Below are 13,025 nucleotides of genomic sequence, written 5' to 3'. Positions count from 1 at the left end.
AAAGGTATGAATGAAATGCAGATATGTAGTGCTATATACAAAGGAAGCGGTGCTGAAATGGTGACTATAAACCCTTTTTCTTCATTATATCAATTTTTAAAAATCCAGTATTGACTCATTTTGAAAAGTAAGAGAATTTTTGATAATCTGTCAACTTTAATACAGCTGTTTTATTATTTTGGATTAGAAAAAGGTATAATAAACAGTATTTGTCACATATGTTTCTATGTATTTCTTTATATATAGCTTTTTCTTTCACATTTATTAAATAGCAACAAGTGTCCAGGTTTACAAATTAAGCAATATGCACTAAAACAACTGGTGCATAATAAATTTGATTTATTTGGTTGGTTGTAGATTATATACTCTGCACAATCTGACACTTGGTAGAGACGAGGACGTCTCCGTCCCAAGGAATTATTTCTTTGAATTCAGCAGTCTGTTTTGCTTGTTAAAATGATTTAATGTGCTATGTTAACTTGTCTAAAAGTTTAATGCATTTTCACACATTCCCCCCCTCCCCCTACTTTTTTTCCTAGTATAGCAATCAAGGTTGGCTTTAACTATTATTAATTTGCCAAGCATGTACCTGAGTCACATAATAAACATTACTTTGGGAACATAGCAATGAGTTCATCAGTGAACAAATAAAGTGATTCCCTGATGTCAGTATGCCACTGGATCACCCCAAGTCCAAAGGGAAGGCCATCATTGTTCCAAAATCCGGGGCAGGTTAAGTGGGATCAAAATGGCCCCACTTACTTTTCCCCTCCCTGGTAATCCAGACCAGGTTGAAAAGAACCTGTATCCAGAAGATTTGGTTCAGAGATTCTGGACTGGTATGTCCAATAGGCTTCTGTGAAATGTCCCAAGTAAGAAATTGATTTTGGGGCCGGGCATGGTGGCTCACGCCTGTAATCCCAGCACTTTGGGAGGCCGAGATGGGCGGATCCCTTGAGGTCAGGAGTTTGAGACCAGCCTGGCCAACATGGTGAAAACCCATCTCTACTAAAAAATACAAAAATTAGCTGGGCGTGGTGGTGGGTGCCTGTAATCCCAGCTATTCAGGAGGCTGAAGCAGGAGAATTGCTTGAACCTAGGAGGCAGAGGCTACAGTGAGCCGAGATTGTGGCACTGCACTCCAGCCTGGGCGACAGAGTGAGACTCCATCTCAAAACAAAAACAAAAACAAAAACATTGATTTTGATCCAGATAATCTGTTTATTGTAATTTAAACTGGTCAACACCCATTGTTTCATTCTAGCTATTTTAAAAGTTTAGTTGCTATGGTGAACTCATTATGTTGACAAAACAAATCACAATTTTTTTATTACTTATGTATGCTTTGTAAAACACCACTTTTCTTGTCCTAGAAAATGTTATAAAAAGATGACTTAAGTGAAGAGTTATATAAGGCATAGTGTAGTGTCTAAAACTTGAGTTCTTGTCCAATTATTGCTTTCTAATATTTCAATCTTCTGAAATGACTGATAGCCATATTTGGTGTTAGGTTTGCAATTCTATTTTTACCTGGAACTAGCCTCACGACTTTACATAATAATAATGATGATACAACAATACATTTTAACAGCAATTTACAGTTTTAAAATGCATTCCCAGTTGTCATTTCATTTGATTCAACATTCCACAGATATTAACTGAGCATAGACTAAGTGCTAGGCAGTTAGGCAGGGCAGCTGTTATTATGCCTATATGGAAAACAAATGCTCACGGATGTTAAGTCTCTAGGATTATACGACTGCCAAAGTGGGGAAGCCAGGAAATGAACCTGGGTTCCCTGTTGAGCGGTAATGTAGTGTGGTGCAGAGATTAGGAGCACAAACTCTGGAACCATGCTGCACTGGTTTAGACACCAGTTCTGCCACATTCTAGCTGTTTAACCTTGGGCAAGTTACTTCACCTCTCTGTGCTGGGGTCTGTTGTGAAGAGATTAAGAATATTCACAAAGCACTTCGAGCCTGGTAGGTAGCAAGAACTAAGAAGTGTTTACTGTTATTATTTGGTGTTCAGGCCAGTATTGTTTTTGGCATTATGGTACTTCTCTCTTTATATGGATTGATAGACTATCTCCTCTTTCTTTCCAGTGGAATGTTTCCGTATTTTGTAACTGTCAAATTAATTTGGCAAAATCACTATATATCTGTCATTTGGCCTGTATGACTAAAATGGTCTATTTGGAATAACTGGGCTTTAAGAAACCACCCCCAGCTTTATATTCTCATTTTCTTTCTTTCTTTCTTGTTTTTTGAAACAGGGTCTCGCTCTGTCACCCAAGCTGGAGTGCAGTGGCACAGTCTCAGCTCACTGCAACCTCCAGTTTCCAGGGTTAAGTAATCCTTCCACCTTGGCCTCCTGAATAGGTGGGACCCCAGACACACACCGTCACATCCAGCTATTTTTGTAATTTTAGTAGAGACAGGAGTCTTACCATGTTGCCCAGGCTGGTCTTGAACTCCTGAGCTCAAGCTATCTACCCACCTCAGCCTTCCAAAGTGCTGGGATTACAAGCATGAGCCACCATGCTCGGCCTAATTCTCATTTTCTAGAACACTAAGAAATGAAGCTCATCCATATGTGAAGAGAGGTAAAGAGAAACTCTTTGAAGAAAGGTCTAGTTAAGTCTTGGTAAAATAGAATTGCATGAAAATATTTTAAGGATAACATGGAAGGATTTCATTATTTTTTCCCACATATATATGAGTATGAGTGTAATTTGTAATTTCTGAAAGACCAATGGTTTCTATGATCACTCTAAAATTACCTGGTAGATAAAGTAACATGTCTGACAGTTGGACTTCTCCCAGAAATTCTTTGTTAAAGCTCCTCAATTAATAGAAGCACATTTTAAATCTATTGTAATTTATTTTAATGGTCCTAGAAGAAAACATTTATTTACTCTAAAAACTTAAATACTGATGACATGAATATTGACTAACAGTATCTATTTTTATAGTTTAAATTAAATTATCTTACTCAAAGTACTGTAGAGGGGTTTACTTAGTCCATGAGATAAAAACTAAAAGCAAACCAAAAAAAAAAAAAAAAAAAAAAAACCAGGAAAACAAAAAACCAACCAAACAAAAAAGTGTTGAAAGGCTTTTAGATTTTTCTTCTTGTTAAGCAGAGTTTCATTTGTTCAATCAGAAGCAAATTATTGATTGCATTTTATTGTGAATTTTCACCTTACAGAGTTTAAACATCTTCCAGAACCTAAATAAGCGGCAGTTTGAAACAGTTATTCATTTGTTCGAGGTCGCAATAATAGCAACTGACCTGGCTTTATATTTCAAGTAAGTACATAACTCTGCACAGTGGAATGCCCTATACTCTGTGTGGTTTTGCCTTCCATAAATTATCTGTTGCATTAATGTTAAAAGGCATTTATTCACACACACATGCACAGACACACACACACACACACACACACACATTTGCTTTCCTTTTGGATTACCAAGTAGAGTATCTTCAAGACAGATGCCTGCCAGTAAACTTACTAGACATCCAGGAACACATTTTAAAAACATAAGCTCCTAATATTAAGTAGGTTGCTAGCCGAAGAAGTCTGAATTGAAGAATATGCAGCCAAGTTTGTGCCTTGCCAAAAGAGTGAAGCCAAGAGACCTCTCAAGGTGGCTTTTTGTCTAGGTGAATTCTCTATGGTCCAGAATTTGGTAATTTAATGTTTCGGGCTCAGAAATTTAATTCTGTCAAAGTCTGGGAGCTGAAAAATTTTGGTGGCATTGACACACATTAACCAAACTTACAAAACTGAGTCATACATAGCAGAGAGCCAGCCTATTTACAACAGTAATATTGCCAAGGAGACCAGATACTCAGTATCTCCACATTTTCTCATAAGTGAACTATAAAGTTGCTTGGTGAAAACGGATTAGAACAAGATGAACTAGTTATAGGATCCAAATATTCAGTGGCTTGGGCATTGTCAAATTATGCCTTTCTGATCCTTCTTCATTAAATATTTATTATTATTATTATATATATTATTATACAGGTCTCACTCTGTCACCTGGGCTGGAGTGCAGTGGCACCACCTTGGGTCACTGCAACCTCGGCCTCCCAGGTTCCAGCAATTCTCCTGCCTCAGCCTCCTGAGTAGCTGGGACTTCAGGCTCCCACCACCATGTCTGGCTAATTTTTGTATTTTTAGTAGAGATGGGTTTCACCATGTTGGCCAGGCTGGTCTCAAACTCCTGACCTCAAGTGATTTGCCCACCTTGACCTCCCAAAGTGCTGGGATTACAGGCGTGAGCCATTGCACTGGGCCTGAATATTTAATTATTAAATAGTTCAACGTGAAGACAAATACTAAGAAGAATAAAATGGATATCCAAATATCCATCAAATATCCATAGCCCAGATATAACAAATGCTAAATTTTGCCATATTTGCCTCAGATTTTGCTTTATAAGGAGAAAAAAACTAGTGATGCAATTGAGGCATTCCACACCTACTCCACTATGAAAAACCCCTTCCCTTCTTCCACAAAGATATCACCATCTGACGTTGATGTGTATTCACCATTTCCATCCACGTTTTTATATGGTATTGTTGTGTGTTTGTTTGGTTTCTTGGTTTTTTTGAGATGGAGTCTCACTCTGTCACCAGGCTGGATTGCAGTGGCGCAATCTCGGCTTACTGTAACCTCCGCCTCCCGGGTTCAAGTGATTCTCCTGCCTCAGCCTCCTGAGTAGCTGGGACTACAGGCACGTGCCACCACGCCTGGCTAATTTTTTTTTTTTTTTTTTTTTTTTTGTATTTTACTAGAGACGGGGTTTCACCATGTTGGCCAGGATGGTCTCGATCTCCTGACCTCGTGATCCACCCACCTTGGCCTCCCAAAATGTTGGGATTACAGGCGTAAGCCACCTTGCCCGATCTGTTCTGTTTTCAAATTGTCCATTAAGTGTACTGTCTGTACATACCTTTCTGCAACTTGCTTTATTCATGCAACATTGTGTTTCAAAGACTTATCATTGATAATAAATGGAGCTCCAATGCATCCATTTTAACTGAATATTCAACTCTTGAATATTCATAATTTACCCACTCTTCTATTCATAGACATTTTAATTGTTTCTATTTTTTCATCATTACCTACAATGCTGCCTTGTATGTCCCTGTATATATATATATGAGAGTTTCTCTAAGAAATGTAAAAGTGAGAATGCTGTAGGGTTTGCATGTCTTCAATTCACGCTACATTACAAAACTGCACTCCTGAGTTGTGCCAGTTAGCACTCTCACCCACGTGTACACGAGTTCCAGCCGAGTGAGGTGGCTCATGCCTGTAATCTCAGCACTTTGGGAGGCCAAGGCAGGAGGATCGTTTGAGGCCAGGAATTTGAGACCAGCCTGGGCAACATAGCAACACCCTGTCTCTACAAAAAAATTAAAAAATTAGCCAGGCATGGTGGAGCATGCCTGTAGTCCCAGCTACTTGGGAGGCTGAAGTGGGAGGATCCCTTAAGCCTAGGAGTTCAAGGCTCCAGTGAGCTAGGATCAAGCCACTCCACTCCAGCCTGAGTGGGAGAGCAAGACTCTGTTTCAAAAAAAAAAAAAAAGAAAGAAAAAAGAAGAGAAAAATACCGTATCTGAAGTACTCTTGAACTCAGCACATTTGAAATTTATTTTGCTAATATAATCAATGTGAGATAATAGCTTATTGTTCAAATTTGTAGTTTCTTGATAAGCAGTGAGACCAGCTGAATATCCATGTGTTTTGGGTTCCAACTTTTTGTTGGCTATTTGTTGTGGTATCTTCTCACAGTTTGGGGTCTTTATTTTTAGGTTATGGTCTCTTTTATCATATGTAATTTTTAAATTTACTTTCATTTTTAAAGAGACAGGGTCTTGCTTTATTGCCCAGGCTGGTTTAAAACTCCCGGCTTCAAGCAATCCTCCCACCTTGGTCTCCCAAGGTGCTGGGATTACAGATGTGAGCCACTGCACCCGGCCTTATATGTAACTTTTTCGTTGTAATGTATTCCCGGTTACCTGTTTGTTTTTTTTTTCCCTCTCTTTATGGTTTGTGCTTTTTCTGCCTTAAGCCGTTTCTGAGCCAAAGTTATACCACCATTCTCTGCTCTCTTATCTTCTGGCCCTGTAGACTTTGCTATGTGGACATGACAATGCAAAGTGGGAACATGAAATCTGAAAAGCATGTATTTAAGGTATTTTTTTTCTCTGTTTTCATATGCTAAAATTGTTGCTCACAGCTGTATCTTTTCTAGGAAGAGAACCATGTTTCAAAAAATTGTTGATGCCTGTGAACAAATGCAAACGGAGGAAGAAGCCATCAAATATGTAACTGTTGATCCAACCAAAAAAGAGATTATCATGTAGGTAGTTAAAATTGTATTTCTCTCCTGTTTTTTTATAAAAATAACTTATTTTGTACTTATTTCTAGTTTAAAATTTTTTGTTTTCTTCCTAAGGGCAATGATGATGACTGCATGTGACTTGTCTGCTATCACCAAGCCCTGGGAGGTACAAAGTCAGGTGAGTCTAGTTAAGTTTTCTTTTCTGTCACACTGTCAGGTACTGCCTAGGTCCCATGTAAATGTCTACCTAAAAATCTTAGGCAACCTCAGAATTCTGAAAAATTATAAACATTAGTGAGACAGTAGGCAATTTGATTAGGCCCTGGAATAAGGCAAATAGAAGGAACTTTGGAAGGAAAATGCTTTCTTGAAAGAATTCTTTAACACTGAAACACTGTAAACAATTTATATAAAATTATCCAAGAAATGTCTGAGTTTTTAAATAGAGGAGTGTATTAGACTGTTCTCATGCTGCTGCTAATAGACATACCCAAGACTGGTAATTTATAAAGGAAAGAGTTTTAATGTACTCACAGTTCCACATGGCTGGGAAGGCCTCACAATCATGGTGGAAGATGAAGGAAGAGCAAAGGGATGTCTTATGTGGTGGCAGGTAAAGAGATAGCGTATGCAGGGGAACTCCCCTTTATAAAACCATCAGATCTTGTGAGACTTACTTAATATCACTAGAACAGCAAAGGAAAGATTTGCCCCCATGATTCAATCACCTCCCACTGGGTCCCTCCCATGAATTGGGAATTATGGGAACTACAATTCAAGATGAGATTTGTGTGGGGACATAGCCAAACTGTATCAATGAGATGTCAGAACAAGATCAGGATGCATCGTTAGTGTTTTCCTCTATCAAGGGTGTTTTTGCTCCCACAGTCTATTCTTCAATGTGCTGTGAATTATAAGGCGGCACTGGCTGTGACATGATGTCTAAGGTTGCTTTCCACAGAAGTTTTTCCCCCACCTTGGGGAGGCACTAGTCTACCACTTGCTTTCTTACTAATTGGATGAAAAAAATCTCTTTTTCCTCCAATAATTTCTAGGGAAACCCCTAAGCAGAAGAGAGCCCAGAATTAAATGGGTTTAACTGTTAAAGTGGGTTGTATCTTTTTAAAAAGATAGAATAATTGGAACTCATTGTAGGGGAGAAAAAATACCTATTTCTCACCCATCCTAGGTTCATGACTGAGGCCCCTATAACAAAAGACAGATTAACAAGAGAAAAGCATACACATTTATTTGTTTTACATGTAATACAGGAGCCTTCCTAAGGAAACAAAGACCCTAAGGAAGAGTTAAACTTGTATATTTTATGCTAGGTTGGATGAAGTAGACAGTCACGGAGAAATTGAATTCAGCAAAGAGGGTATGATCTAATCACGGGGCAGCTTAGCAAGGACAATTTGTTCAGATTCTTCTTGGCATCTTTGTGTCTCTGGCTCCTTTCCTCCAGGAATACGGAGGGCACCTCTTGAATGAAGGTCTTATTATCTGCTTCAGGGGAAGGTCAGAAAATCCTTACCTGGTTTTATGACCTACTTCAGGGGAGAAGGTGGGGGGAAGGTGAGACTGATCTTCCTGCTGCTTTAGTTTCCTCAAATTCCATCATCTTAAAATATTTTGGGGCAGGGTGTCCTGAACTCCGTCACCATCAAGTCCAAAGCCAAACACTTTCCTCTCCTTCCACCTCGACATGCCTGCTCTTCTTCCTCTGTTCTTTATTGATGTGGTCACCTAAGCTAGAAACCTGAGGTCTTGCTTGAGCTTATCTCCCTCATTTCAAAATCATTTCTATCACCCTTGCTAGTACCTCAGTTCAGACTTTTATCAGTACTGTGGTGGCAGCCTCCTAATAGATCCTCACATCAACTCCACAACTCATCCTCTGACTTGCTGCCATGATGTCTCTACACAGAGCTCAACTCAGCCATTCTACTCCTTAAAAGCCTCATACTCCCCATTGCCAGAGGTTTCCAACTTTTTTCTCCAAAGAAGTAAAGTCTGTTTTCTCCCAACAAAACTTGCCCAAAGATCACTTTATAAAAGAGAAAAAAGCAAAGCTACTTTAGCTTTCATCTCTCTTGGCCTCCACCTTCTTGGGTCCTAGAGCACTTCAGAGGAACCCTAGGCTCCAAGAGTAAAGAGCAATGGCCTAGAGAATCAAATTCAAGCTTCCCAGCAAAATTTACATGGCCTGTCACTGCCTGTCCTTAACTCACACTCCCAGAATCATTTCCCATCACCTTCTCCCATGTCATTGCTTCACACTGTACTCACGGAAGCTTTGTACGTTCCATTTTATCTCTGCAAATATTCTTCCCCTCCTCTTTTCCTCTTATATTGTATTCTTGACAATACAATATAAATGCTACCTCCTTCCTTCATGAAACTTATCTTTACTCCCTTCTCCCTGACCCATAGCACTTACACTATTACTGTTATAGCACTTAACCACATTGTATACATGACTGTCTTCACTAGACTGTGAACATTTTAAAGAAAAAGATCATGCCATATTCCTCTTGGCAAGCCTGGATCATGCCAATGTAAAGGCAGCTAGCAGGTGTTCAATGAACTTGATAAATTTTTTTTTTAGTGATATAAATTAATGCTGGAATATCCTCACACTGTAATTAGGTAAAGCTACATACTAATGGGTGTATGTCACATGTGCATTCACAGATATATACTAGATGCTAACAGATAGGACAAAGAAGAACTTGGGAAGCATTAGAACTTAAAGCATAATATTTAATCCTCCTATTTCTCCTTTTCATTGGTGAGAAGTGGCGGCAATAGTAAATGGGAGATAGATACTCCCAGAATAAGCCTAGAACACTGAAGTAGGAAGAAAAAGCTCCCCTTTCCCATTTCAATATAATCTGTAAATGACCTCTTTTTAAAACTTAAGAGCATATGGTTTGATAGCGCCTCAAGCACTGACTGTAAACTTGATCCTTAAATGTCACTTGTACTAATAAAATTCAAGTTCTCTATTCATAAGTGGATTTAGTGAACCAAGCCTTTCTCATTTGCAGGTAGCACTTATGGTTGCAAATGAATTTTGGGAACAAGGAGATCTGGAGAGAACAGTATTGCAGCAACAACCCATTGTAAGACCTTGACATAAAAATGCATTACTTATTAAAAGTTATCAGGACAGGCCGGGCTCAGTGGCTCATACCTGTTAATCCCAGCACTTTGGGAGGCCGAGGTGGGCGGATCATGAGGTCAAGAGATTGAGACCACCCTGGCCAACATGGTGAAACCCCGTTTCTACTAAAAATACAAAATTAGCTGGCCATGGTGGTACGTGCCTGTAGTCCCAGCTACTCGGCAGGCTGAGACAGGAGAATCGCCTGAACCTGGGAAGCAAAGGTTGTAGTGAGCTGAGATCGTGCCACTGCACTCCAGTTTGGAGACAGAGTAAGACTCTGTCTCAAAAACAAAAACAAAAACCAAAACAAAAGTTATCAGGACAAATCAGTTTGTTTTGTTCACTACATCTTAGAAACCTGTCTTAAAAGGATTTATTTCTCTTTCTAGCCTATGATGGACAGAAACAAGAGAGATGAACTACCTAAACTTCAAGTTGGATTTATTGATTTTGTTTGTACTTTTGTATATAAGGTAAGTAAGCAAATTATTTGACTTAAATATATAAACATTTGGATGAAAATTTTTCTTTCAAACTGTCACCAAAATTTAAAAGTCACCCATATGGAAAGCCATCAGGGGTGTCATTGTTTCTCCAAAGCAGTTTGAGGTTTTACCCTAAGGGCTGGAATAAAAGGAGAGAACTCAGATGTGAGCAAATTGAACACTTCGTTAGGCAGGCAGGAAAGACATCACCTGTCTCTTCCCCAAACTTCACAGGCCCGGGGTTAAACTTATCCTAGCAGCTCTGAGTGCTGTAACAATTCCTTACAGTTCATTCTCTGCATATGAAAGATCCTGAAAATTAACTGTATGATTTATGTAGTTTCTGACCTAAAATTCTCTTTAGGAGTTCTCACGGTTTCACAAAGAAATCACACCTATGCTGAGTGGTCTTCAGAATAACAGAGTAGAATGGAAATCTCTAGCTGATGAGTATGATGCAAAGATGAAGGTCATTGAAGAGGAGGCAAAAAAGCAAGAAGAAGGAGCTGAAAAAGGTTAGATGGGCTCTGTTTTTGCTCCCTGTAGTTTAGCCAGAAGCTAGGCTGAGCTTAGTGGCACGTGACAAAGGCATAAAGAGTCACTACAAACAGAAAACCTGCTTTACTGGTGCAGACTGATAATTTTAAGAGGTTGACTACTGGTTTTCAGGTTCCCCCCGCACCCCCACCCCCCCACCAAGCAGCTGGGGAATGACCCAGCCTCACCCTTAGGCCATCTCCTCCCCAAACCCACCTGGCCCAGGGGTCCATGCCAGTCTCTGTCTCCCTCCCTGGGGCCTGTAAGTTAGGGACTAAGCAGTGTTGAAGGGCTTGTGCTGTGTTTGTCTCTGTGCTGGTGACAGTGACAAGCTAGTCTCTGGAAGAGAAGGTGATGTGGGAGCAATTGCTCTCTGCCTCTGCGGGGGGGGTGGGGCACTGCTCTTTCTTCCTGGGTGCCAGGCTCTGCACTGCCCAACTCACATGCCCAGACAAGGGACCTCCAGGTGAATGCCCGAGCCTGAGGGCCACACAGGGACTGAGGTGGACACTGAGGAGCCAGCGCCCTGAACTTGGTGGAGCTGGTTAGTAGCATCAGTGCAGGGTGGCCTGAGCCATGAGGGGATAGGGGGTTAGAAGAAAAGCCCCCCACCCCTACCAGGCCAGGACCCATCCCTCCCCATGGTGAGCAACACAGCAGGCTGAACCTGCACAGACTCCGACCCTAGCTGGGGGTCAGGGTCACCTGCTTAAGAAGTAGGTGGTGGCTGGGCACAGTGGAACATGTCTGTAATCCCAGCACTTTGGGAGGCCGAGGTGGGTGGATTACTTGAGGTCAGGAGTTCGAGACCAGCCTAGCCAATGTGTTGAAACCCTGTCTCTACTAAAAATACAAAAATTAGCTGGGCATGGTGGCGGTTGCCTGTAGTCCCAGCTGCTGGGGAAGCTGAGGAGGAGAATTGCTTGAACCTGGGAGGCAGAGGTTGCAGTGAGCTGAGATTGTGCCACTGCACTCCAGCCTCGGTGACAGAGCAAGACTCCATCTCAAAAAAAAAAAAAAAAGAAGAAGTTGGTGGTGCTTCTTACCCAACCAGACTCCCTGACTCAACCAATTGGTCCCCAAGTCCCATCCCCCTGACTCAACCAATTGGTTCCCAAGCCATCTCCCTCCTAGATGGCATTTTGTCCATTTCTCCCCTTTCATCCTCAAGACCTCTCTCCCTGCTCTGGCTTTACTGTCTCCTCCTGAACCCCTGTGGTAGCACAATACCAGCTTTCTGCCTCCAGTTCCCTCTTCTCCAGCCACGAATTCACCAGAGCCATCTTTTCAAAAGGAAAATCCAATCTTAAAACTCTCCATGCCTCTCCATCACCAGTCACTCATTTAGCACAAATTTCTGGATGCCACTCATTTAGCACAAATTTCTGGATGCCACCACACCTGGCATGGTGCCAGGTGCTGGGACTGCCCCTGGGAACCAGACAAGGCCCCTGCCCGCAGTAAACTCCAGGCCAGTGTTGGATACAGACCAGCCAACAGATAATTACTGGAGCCTGAACCACCTGCCAGGAGTTGGGATGTACGGGTTGCTATGGAAATGCAAACGCTAGCATTGAACCTGAAACGGGGGGAGGCATCCATCTTACTATAAACATCCAAGGAGTCAAATCTTTGCCATGATTATTTCCACAGGGTAAACCTGGAAGTTAATTTATGAATCAAAGCATGTGTTCATTTTTTAAAAAGGCTTTTGAAGATACTTGTCAAATTGCTATCCCGCAAATATTTGTTGAAGGAGCAGAGGGAAGGAGGGAGTAGAGAGATGGGATCTCTGAAAGGAAAAAACAAAACACCATTTTCATGGATGGCTGAGTGGGGAGGGCTGGACCCATGCTGCCACCATGTCTTTTTTTTTTTTATGTCTTCTTTGTTAATTTTTTTAAAATTATTTTTTAAAACTTTGCTGGGTCCGAAAAAATTTTTAAATAATTTTTTTAAAAATTTAATATACATAGTAGTTATACATATTTATAGGGTACATGAGATGTTTTGATACAAGCATGCAATGTGAAATAAGCACATCATGGAGGAGGAAGTATCCATCCCCTCCAGCATTTATCCTTTGAGTTACAAATAATCCAACTACATTCTTTAAGTTATTCAAAAATATACAATTAAGTTATTATTCACTGTAGTCACCCTGTTGGGCTATCCAACAGTAGGTGTTTTGTTGTTGTTGTTGTTTTTTGTCTTTGTTTTTGTTTTATTGTTTTTTTAGATGGAGTCTCACTCTGTCACCCAGGCTGGAGTGTGGTGGTGCAATCTCAGCTCTCCACAATCGCCACCTCCCGGGTTCAAGCGATTCTCCTGCCTCAGCCTCCTGGGTAGCTGGGATTACGGGGTGTGCACCACCACACCCAGCTAATTCTTTATATTTTTGGTAGAGACGGGTTTTCACCATGGTAGCCAGGCTGGTCTCGAACTCCTGACCTCAGGTGATCCGCCCACCTC

The 13,025-nt window shown here is 40.9% G+C and overlaps 1 protein-coding gene across 1 annotated transcript in view; it reads left to right on the top strand.

Moving 5' to 3' along the window:
- Positions 1-13,025, top strand: part of PDE6C (phosphodiesterase 6C, cGMP-specific, cone, alpha prime) — a 57,927-nt gene that overhangs the window by 39,975 nt on the left and 4,927 nt on the right. The window contains exons 16-21 of the mRNA XM_011988468.1: positions 3,211-3,311; positions 6,273-6,380; positions 6,477-6,540; positions 9,413-9,487; positions 9,921-10,004; positions 10,381-10,531. Of these exons, the coding sequence (XP_011843858.1) occupies positions 3,211-3,311; positions 6,273-6,380; positions 6,477-6,540; positions 9,413-9,487; positions 9,921-10,004; positions 10,381-10,531 (583 nt within the window). The remainder of the gene's footprint in view (positions 1-3,210; positions 3,312-6,272; positions 6,381-6,476; positions 6,541-9,412; positions 9,488-9,920; positions 10,005-10,380; positions 10,532-13,025) is intronic.

Source organism: Mandrillus leucophaeus, unplaced genomic scaffold (genome assembly GCF_000951045.1).
Source record: "Mandrillus leucophaeus isolate KB7577 unplaced genomic scaffold, Mleu.le_1.0 Scaffold331, whole genome shotgun sequence".
NCBI lineage: Eukaryota > Metazoa > Chordata > Mammalia > Primates > Cercopithecidae > Mandrillus > Mandrillus leucophaeus.
The sequence above is the reverse complement of the archived record's forward strand: the minus strand, read 5'-3'. Positions and strand labels throughout refer to the sequence as shown.